This window comes from Thyridium curvatum, assembly GCF_004353045.1.
Source record: "Thyridium curvatum strain D216 chromosome Unknown NODE_149_length_36166_cov_88.617359, whole genome shotgun sequence".
In the NCBI taxonomy this organism is placed as follows: Eukaryota; Fungi; Ascomycota; class Sordariomycetes; order Thyridiales; family Thyridiaceae; genus Thyridium; species Thyridium curvatum.
In genome coordinates, this window is record NW_022156904.1 from 26534 (window position 1) to 36166 (window position 9633).

At 56.1% G+C, this 9633-nt stretch overlaps 4 protein-coding genes across 4 annotated transcripts; 3 read left to right on the plus strand and 1 right to left on the minus strand.

Moving 5' to 3' along the window:
- Window positions 1-275: 275 nt before the first annotated feature.
- On the plus strand, window positions 276-1413 carry E0L32_012270 (uncharacterized protein; the record flags this gene model as incomplete). Its single annotated transcript, XM_031135093.1, has 3 exons — window positions 276-323; window positions 389-461; window positions 512-1413. 3 exons carry the CDS (start codon window positions 276-278, stop codon window positions 1411-1413), a joined length of 1023 nt encoding a protein of 340 aa, XP_030998973.1.
- Window positions 1414-2907: 1494 nt separating this feature from the next.
- E0L32_012271 (uncharacterized protein) lies at window positions 2908-4949 on the plus strand (the record flags this gene model as incomplete). Its single annotated transcript, XM_031135094.1, has 6 exons — window positions 2908-3067; window positions 3113-3296; window positions 3353-3546; window positions 3602-4042; window positions 4100-4591; window positions 4645-4949. 6 exons carry the CDS (start codon window positions 2908-2910, stop codon window positions 4947-4949), a joined length of 1776 nt encoding a protein of 591 aa, XP_030998974.1.
- A 1638-nt stretch (window positions 4950-6587) lies between these two features.
- On the plus strand, window positions 6588-7955 carry E0L32_012272 (uncharacterized protein; the record flags this gene model as incomplete). The annotated part of the gene is made up of 1 exon (XM_031135095.1): window positions 6588-7955. The coding sequence occupies one exon, from the start codon at window positions 6588-6590 to the stop codon at window positions 7953-7955; it is 1368 nt and encodes a 455-aa protein (XP_030998975.1).
- A 303-nt stretch (window positions 7956-8258) lies between these two features.
- E0L32_012273 (uncharacterized protein) lies at window positions 8259-9554 on the minus strand (the record flags this gene model as incomplete). Its single annotated transcript, XM_031135096.1, has 1 exon — window positions 8259-9554. One exon carries the CDS (start codon window positions 9552-9554, stop codon window positions 8259-8261), a length of 1296 nt encoding a protein of 431 aa, XP_030998976.1.
- Between the last annotated feature and the right edge of the window lie 79 nt (window positions 9555-9633).

The window sequence follows — 9633 nt, forward strand, 5'->3', positions numbered from 1 at the left end:
AGTTGTGCTCAACGCGCGAAACTTGGCCCCGATCACATCAAAGCTCCTGAAGCTCCAATGTTCCTGGGTTTATGGGGAATGGAGTCTAGCTCCACCAACTCCTATGTGTGGGTGGTGTGCTGTGGATATGATTCTGCCGGCCCTCACCGCTAAAATTTCATCCAGAACCATCAACGCCTAGCCTTGAAGGAGAATAACAATCAGGGTTGAAATTGGCATTCTTGTGCTGCTCTCATGCTGGGACTCATATTGGACACATCTCATAGAGTTCCAAGATGGGCTCAAGTAATAGAAAAAAGAAGGAGAAGCAAAAGGACTTCCAGGTAAGTCACCATATCGGGGCGATGCAAACGCTGTCAGCACACACTCCTAACGAACGACGCCACAGAAAACCAAACTGAAAGTTGGGAAAACAAAGCCAAAGGCTTCGAACTTTACAGACACAAGTTTCAAATCAAAGGGTATGTACGCAGGTCGCAGGATTTGGGCAGTTTGTTGACTTTGCATGTAGCTATCGTCGTTGCGCAGCAGTCTCTTTCGGAAGATGCGCCAGATCCTGTGGAGCAGTTCAAACACAACCTGTCGTTGGCTGCAACATCCCGTTCAGATAGCCAGCGGAAGGATGCTTTGGCCTTCCTGACCGGGCAGCTGTCCGTTAACCCGCCCAACAACCCGGTAGGCACACCAGTCGTACTGAGCAAGCTGCTTCCTCTTGTGTCCGATGCTTCTGCTCCCGTGAGGACGCAGCTCCTGAAGCTTTTTCGGGCGTTGCCTGCGCCAGAGGTCAGACCGGTGGCTGAAAAGATTCTACTCTTTATCCGTGCTGGCGTTACACACCTGTCTGCCGAGATAAGAGATGATACACTCAGCGTTATGGAGTGGCTTCTGGACGTCGCGGGAGATGAAGTCGTCTCCTGTCCCGGAGGCTGGATGAAGACACTCAACAGCTTCGCCGCTATGATGGGATGGAGCACACTCGTGCCCAGCACCTCTAGTAAGACTTCCAAGGGCTGGACATCGGCCCCGAAGTCCACCTTTGGTGCCTTGAAAGGTGGTCAGTCGTATGCGAGGCAAATATCGGTCTTGGCCAAGTTCCTGGACATCGGGTTCCATCCCGAGAAGCGCTCAGCTCATAACCCGCAGATGTACTGGGATAATCTAAACCGCGTGTCTCGCGCCACGAATCCTTTCGCGTATCTCAATATCTTTGGGGCACCACGGGACGAGGATGGAGAGATGTATGCCGACAGAGAGGACAGGCAGCGCGCCTTCAATCGAAAATGGCGATCTCTGATGACCAAGGCTGTCGACGAGGCGAAGAAAGAGGGCGGTGCCGTGGGCCGAGCCGCTGCTACCCTTGATCAGGTTTTGAAGGAGGGCATGGGCGACTACGACGAGACCGTGTCTGGTTGAGGCGACCGAGTGGCGAGGGCGGCCAATGATGACTTGATGAAAGGCTAAAGGCGTTTTTGTTCTTAGATTCGGAAGTTCACACTTGATACCAGACTTGCAGTAATGCCAATCCATTACCCCTGAATCCGGTTTTCAGAGTTCCGACCTTCCATTGTCTTGGCACACAAAGCCCGCCTGGACGGCTGTTGTGGGATCAATGCCTTTGGTGCAGTCCTCTGCCTGTGATTGTTTCCCTGGGAGGTTGGAGGGTTCCTGGCAGCGAGGAGTTCCGGTCTATTTGAGGCTTGGAAACAGCATCACCGACCTGCTTTGATCGGAGCTGTGTTTCCATGGCCTGCCTCAACCCCCCAACGACATCCCTCTTGCTGGCCACTGCGGCGGCGACATCCACTAGTGTGTGGCCGCACTAGAAAGACCTTGGTCCCACGCCCTTGGCCCTTTTTGGCCCCATGCCCCCCAGGCCCTCTGTCTCACGATCTGTGACGCAAGGCTCCAGCTAGCCGCACACCACATCACAACATCACCACACGCCCTAGGGATCCCTCGATTCCAAATTCAATCACTCCAGGCAACAACGATCATCATTTCATCTTTATTCTGCCAGACAATTAGGGTTTAGGCCCCCGCACAGACTGCAAGGAGTGATCCTGGGCTGCGCTTTCCACTTTCCTCGCCTATAAAAGGGTCCTTCCCCCTCTTCTCTTCTCTTTTCCCTTCCCCCTCTTTTTTTCCTCCCTCATCATCTCCCTCGTCAACCCGAGTCTCATCCGCAAGGGCGATCCCTCCTCCTTCTCGGACGACTTCGAGTTGCCTCACCGATACCCTCAATCATCGCCTTCCCCCACGGTCATCACGATCATCAACAACGCGAACCTTTTGCAGTAAGTGTTTACCTTTCCCTGCTTCACACCTCCCTCCTTCGCTGCTTCCCCAAATATTTTCACATTTGCCATTCAAACATCGCCAACACATTCCCAAACCCCAAGAACACGAGATACACGCGTCCTCCTTTTGCCTGCCCTGCAAGCATCCCACTTCACAAACATCTTGAGCAAACTCTCCTCTTCGTCTCTTGTCCCTCCCTGGTTTGATCGCCGCTTGTCACCGCAAGCCTCACACTTCTTATTCATCTCTGGGTACGACGCGTGTTCTCCCCTCTCCTTCCTCAATCCCGTCTTCTGGATCGACCAAACATCAGATCATCATCGTCATCCCCCTCATCGAGATTGCCTCTCCGTGCCCGAGCAAGCATCAAACCATCTCATCATTGAACCTGGACACTTCTCTACCCCCAGGTCCTTCTCTCTTCTTCACACAGCATCTTTACTTCGTCCCTTTGACCATCGATTCATCCTCTGTCGGGCCTCGTTTATCAGGTGTCCTCCACTCACTCTTTCTCACCCCTTCCATTCTCTGAGCCGCGTGCGCTCTTCACTCATCTAGGCGTCTAACACTTCTCATATTTAGCTCACCGGATCTTCTGTGACTGCAATCATGTCGGCCTGGAACACCAGCCAGGGCTGGGGTGCGGGTGACGCGACCGCAACCCCTGTCGGTGCTACTCCGTCCGTTAAGGAGGAGAACTCTGCCGATACTACTGCACCGGTTCTCGAGCAGAAGGTTGCGGCTGATCCGAACGCAACCCCAGCCGATGGTGCCCAGGGTGGTGATGAGAAGGCTACTGGCTAGGGTCCAGCAGTCCCTTATGACTACACTCAGTACACCACTACTGAGGCCCAGGGCAAGGAGAATTGGGAGGGCAATGCGGCTGTGTATGAGTGGGATGGTGAAGAGGGCGACATTGGCCCTGAGTTCCCGGATCTGGAGCTCCAGCTGTTTGGCAAGCCCGAGAATCGCGAGTCGGGTGGCATTGATTTCTCGAAGTATGCTCACACCTGTTCCTTTCTTCCTCGCCTCATCCTCAATCTAACATGGCCAGAATCGCCTCTATCGAGATGACTCAGGAGGGCCCAGTCCGGGTCAAGCCTGTCATCAATTTTGACGACGCCGGCCTGCACCCTGCTATGCGTCGCAATGTCGAGTTGGCTGGATTTGTCAACCCGACCCCCATACAGATGTATTGTCTGCCTGCCATCAACGATGGCCACGATGTCATTGGCATCGCCCAGACTGGTACGGCATATCTCAACGCATTTATTTGTGCTTCTTTTGACTGACACTGCCTTAGGATCGGGCAAGACGGCCGCCTACATGGTGCCTATCCTCAACAAGTTGATGGGCAAGGCCAAGAAGTTGGCTGCAAAGCGCCCCAACCCGGCAACATTCCGCCCTGGCATTGACCTCGCTGTTAGGGCTGAGCCTCTTGTGGTCATCGTTTGCCCAACTCGCGAGTTGGCCATTCAAATCTTCAACGAGGCCCGGAAGTTCTGCTACCGCACCATGCTGCGTCCTTGCGTCGTCTACGGCGGTGGTCCGATGCGTGACCAGATTGCGTCTCTGGCCAAAGGCTGCGATGTTCTGATTGCCAGCCCCGGTCGCCTTGTCGACTTCATTGCGCGCCCGGAGGTGCTCACTCTCCGACGTGTTCGGTACATGGTCATTGACGAAGCCGATGAGATGCTCCACGAAGACTGGGAGGAGGAGTTCAACAAGATCCTCTCTGGCGGTGGTTAGCCCCCCCTGCAACTCTCTTACTCGATTATGCTTTTGCTAACCCACGCAACAGAGCAAGAGGAGGGCAATGTCAAGTATCTTCTCTTCTCTGCTACCTTCCCCAAGAAGGTCCGCGATCTTGCCAAGACTCATCTAGCCGAGACCCACGTGCGCTTCCGCGTTGGACGTGCCGGCAGCACCCATGGAAACATTCGCCAGAGCGTTGTGTTCGTCGAACCTCATCAGAAGCGCAAGGCTTTGACCGACTTGATTTCCTCGATGCCACCTGCACGTACCATCATCTTCGTCAACAACAAGCGTGCCGCGGACGAGCTTGACGATTTTCTGTTCAACCAGGGCTATCCATGCACCTCGATGCACGCCGACCGCACTCAGCGCGAGCGTGAGGATGCCATGCGAGCTTTCCGTCGTGGTGATGCGCCCATCCTGATCACCACGGGTGTTGCTGCCCGTGGCATCGATGTTCGCAACGTCATGCACGTTGTCAACTTCGATCTGCCGTCCGTTGACATGGGCGGTATCGAGGAGTATACGCACCGTATCGGTAAGCACCCCAATGGGCCTTGAAGCCATCTTTTTCGCTAACCACAATTACAGGACGCACTGGACGAATTGGTCACCGCGGTTTGGCCACCTCTTTCTACTGTGACCGCGATGAGGGTCTCGGCAGTGTTCTCACTCGCACATTGCTCGAGACCGACCAGGAGATCCCTGATTTCTTGCAGCAGTTTGTTCCGGAGGGTGACGCGCGCGTCAACCTCAAGTTCGAGGCAGACTCGGACTGGGAGGAGAATGATGGCGCTGGTGATGGTTGGGGCGCGACTGGTGATGCTGACGGCTGGGGTGCTCCTGCTGCCGGTGATGGTGATGCCGCCCCTGTCGAGTCGTTTGGTGGTTGGTAAAGGTCACATTCAGACCGTTGCCTTGACTTGCGATGGATTCATTTTCGCATATGGAGGTCACATGGGATTAGGATCTGGACCTGATTGATCTGTGGGATACGGGCGCTAGTGATGCCAGACGGGAATTGCATCATGGAGTCATCGATCAGATCTTCGGAGGATTCATCATAGGCTCGTACTAAGTAGTTAGTCATTTGACAGACGAAATCGAAAAAAAACGAGTATGCACTGCACTGGTGGTTTGATTTTCATGACGGTGGATGGTGCGATGCGACTTGGCAGCCAAGATGGAAGAGTTCATGTGCTGCTGGCCAAGACACATTAGTAGATGTAGGAAAATCATCGAGAGGAGCAACTGTGCAATCTTGGGATTCCCAGCATAGACTGTGGATGACAGGACCCTGTTAGAGGACACAGGACCAGACTCTAGACGTCAATGATATTAATGAATTCCGACCTGCGCTCAAAAGACTCGATGGTCTTCTCGAACCCTCACGCTCATTTTCTTTCTGCTCCCAGCAACAACCTAGCTGTTCAACACCATCAAGCTACCAAGGACGCTTGGTGATCCTGCTGCAGGAGGTGCAGTGCGCTTGGGAGAGGGACATCCGCATGTACATTTAAGATATATTTACGAAGTAAATGAGTATAAATGAAACAGAATACGAACAACCTTTTCCGTCTCAAAACGTCATGGTAGATCAATCAGGAGTGCGAGGAGACTTGTGGGGGCCAGGGGGGTTTCTGCCACTCAGGTTCAAAGCGGTGAGTGACAGTTTGTGCCGAGCCTCTCAATTACAGCTAACTACAGCAAGTGAGGGTCAGATTAGTTGACGGACTGCTAACAGAAGTACTTATCTATCCATCAAGCCCATGGGATTTAGGTAGTGGGATAGCCCGTCCGAGCTCGCCGAGTTCCAGGGCAAGGATATGACAAGGATATTGATTGTTAAGATCGAGGTAGCTCCTGATGAACTTCAGCCAACTATTCAGACGCCCACTTGCTACAGGCACCTACTAGGTAATCAATCAGAAAAGAGTAGCAGCGAGGCGTCCGCCCGAGGCCCCCGCTGAGAGCCCCTCGGCTTCGCAGGCATGGCAGGCGGCTTACTTGCGCCTGCCCCGCCCGCTAGGCCCAGTGTCTCGATCAGATGTTCTTGCCCTCTTGGTCCCGGTAAACTCGAGAGTCATCAATGTCTTTTCCCACTCGTTCAATCCCCAGATCATACCAAATCATGCGATTCCAATACAGCCTGAGCAATCTACTTGTACAAGTCTAGCTGAGCATCTTTCAGTGCGCACCATCAAAGGTAAGACGGCCATCATCCATTTCCCCAACAGCTGGAGCTTCTGCGTCAGTGACGAGCAGCACTCTGCCCTCCCTCCATCCCCGCGGGCGGACCTTGTTCCCCAACTCCGGCGGGAGCCGGGGACCGAGGCTTCCAATGGTGTCCACCACCACCCCGATACTCCGGGGAACGGGAACCTTGCACATCAAGGCATCGCGGAGCTTACAAAAATGAATCCGGGACAGCTTCTTTCAGAGTGGATGTCGGGGTTTACCCATCCTGTACTCTAAGAGAACTTTGCACCTATTATTATTTGCCTGACAGGACTGGAGCATCTTTTACTGACAATATGGCGCCTCGTAGCCCAACGGATCGACCGGCGCATCTCACTCTGAGCGATAGCTCCTCATCTCTATCGCTTTCCTTCAACCTCTCAACATCCCGGCCACTGTCACCGGTGTCTTCTATCTTCTCTGTCGCTTCTGATTCACAGGACAGCATGGTGACTGACCAGCAATCTGACGTCCCTCCCATGGACCCCGTTACCGCCGCTGAGGACCAGTACTTCAGCGCTAACGATCCTCCCAAGGGCTTGGACCGTCACATCTCACTGGCAAGGTCCTTCATCGACTTCCATGCGGCTGCCAGTCGTCGAGTCGTGTTGATCACCTCTGGCGGTACCACGGTCCCGCTGGAGAAGCAGACCGTGCGGTTCATTGACAACTTCAGCGCCGGTACCCGTGGAGCCACGTCGGCCGAGTACTTCTTGGAGGCCGGCTATGCCGTCATTTTCCTCCATCGCCAATTCAGTCTCCAGCCATACAGTCGGCACTACAGCCATGCTACTGACTGCTTCCTTGACTTCCTCCACGAAGGGTCAGATGGGAACGTTGTTGCCAACCCAGAGTACCAGGATAAGATGCTTGGTGTGCTGCGCAAGTATAATGCCGCTAAGAAGGGCAACATGCTGCTCATGCTGCCCTTCGTCACCATCACCGACTATCTGTGGGAACTGCGGGGGATCGCTCAGCTCCTGCGCCCCTTGGGCCCCAATGCGCTTCTGTACCTAGCCGCTGCCGTCTCCGACTTCTTTGTGCCTCCGGAGCGCATGGCCGAGCACAAGATCCAGTCCACTGACGCTGCTGACAGCGTCATGGATGCCGGGGCGAGTGCTGCAAAGGTTGGAGCCGCGCCGGCAGAGCAAGACGAGGCCGAAGACGAGGAGACCTTCGATAACTTTGATTCATCGCCTGCCGTGCCGCGGTCCAAGCGCCTCATTGTCGATCTCGACCCCGTCCCCAAGTTTCTTAAGAACTTGGTAGACGGGTGGGCACCCGAGGGCATGATTGTGTCCTTCAAGCTCGAGACTGATCCGACCATCCTGGTGCACAAGGCCAAGTACTCGCTCGAGCGCTACCAGCACCATCTTGTGATTGGCAACCTCCTCTCCACGCGCAAGTGGGAGGTCGTCTTTGTCGCCCCGGGTAGTCCGGACCGGTGGATCCGCGTGCCCATGGGCCGGCGCAAGGGGACCATCAGCGGCCTGGAACAGCTGGTCGGCGCGGCGGATAAGAACTGGACGGCCGAGGATCAGCCCATGGACCCGGCCCAGCTGCCCGAGGGGGACCCGGAGATGGAGATCGAGAGCCTCATCATCCCGGCGGTCGAGGAGTTGCATTCGAAGCATGTTCAAGGTTCGGCAAAGGCATCGGCCTAGTTTTAGGATATTTTATACAAACCATCGTTAGGCGTTGGGCAGGCAGTGTTTCATTTGTATACAAACAACTTGTGTATATCAAGAGAGCGTCAGACAGTAGACACGAGCGAGGGACCATTGTTTCTTGTATTTTCCCCTCAGCATCAGGATACTTGATGAAAATGAAAACATAGAATCTTAAGCGGCCAATGATGCCTTTTTGGAGATTTATCGGTATAGGGGTGATCAGCTTGAGATCCGATCGAGTTATCAGGTCCTCCTTCTTTACCAAAACGGGTATCAAACGAAGCTGTATATCTGTGCTCATGTAGTTCCCAACTGCCCTAGGGGGTATGCATCTGGTATATTGTCCCTCCGCGTTTGGATACTGGGCACACTCTGGTACGACCTGGACTCGACAGTGCGATTCGTAAACGGCGGAACCCGTCTTGCGGGGGACATCTGTTCGATGAGGTGCGCAATCTGCAGCAGTCGAGCCTCGGACCAGGGCGGGCCGAGCAGCTCCATGCCCACGGGCACACCGGCAGGGGCATCCTCTGTGGGCGGAGAGAACCCCGCCGGGACGAGTACCGAGGGGCTGCCCGTCAGCGCGGCCATGAGGCCGTTCCGGCCGCTCTGCGAGGGCGAGCCGACCCTGACGACGAGGTTGCGCTGCTGCGGGTAGATGAGCGCGTCCAGGCCGTGGGTGTCGAGCGTGGCGTGCAGGGCGTCGGTCAGGTGCCGGATCTCCTGCCTGAGCTCCGAGTAGGCCTCGTCCGAGGTGGAGCGGGCGGCGGCGTTGGAGATGTGGGCGTATTGGGAGGGGATCACGAGGAACTGCCGCGAGGACGTGTCCGTGTCCGTGTCTGTGTCTGTGTTTGTGTCTGGGAAGGGGTAGTAGAGTTCTTCGAAGGAGGAGGGTGCTCGCCGCCCGCTGGCGGCGAGGTTGTTGTTGTTGTTGTTGTTGTTGTTGTTGGCGTTGGAGAGGTACTTGTCAAGCTGCTCGCGGTATTCGTACGTCTGGATGTCGAGCTTTGCGATGGCGGTCGGGTCGTAGATCTCGTCGGTGATGTGGACGACCGTGGCGCCTGCGGATCTGAGCAGCCGCACCATGTCGGCGATGACGTCGTTTACGGGCGTCGTCTCCTCCGAGGCGGTGTAGTTGAGAAAACCGGTGAGAAGACCCAGTCTGAGACTGCTCGCATCCCCACCTCTGAGCCCGGAGGTGTAGTCGGTCCCACGGACCTCCTCGGGCGCAAGCGCCGTCATGTCGTCTTCCGCATCGAACCCGACACTCGCCATGGCGTTGAGCGCGACCGCGAGATCCGACACCGTCCGCGCCATGGCGCCCAGCGCGTCCTGCGTGCGGCTGACGGGCACGGTGCCCGCCCTGGAGACGAGGCCCCTCGTGGGCCGGAAGCTGAAGACGGCGTTGGCGCTCGCGGGGCTGCGCATGCTGTTGACGGTGTCGCCGCCCGTGGCGAGCACGGCGAAGCTCGCGGCCAGCGCCGCGGCGCTGCCGCCGCTGCTGCCGCCGGGCGTGCGGGCCAGGTCGTACGGGTTCAGGGTCTGCCCGCCGAGCGAGGACGCGGTCAGCCCCTCGAGCGCGAGCTCGTGCATGTTGGCCTTGCCGAGGACGACGGCGCCCGCTCCACCTCGGACGAGGCCTACTCGGAGCTCAGGCAGGAGATCCGGCACC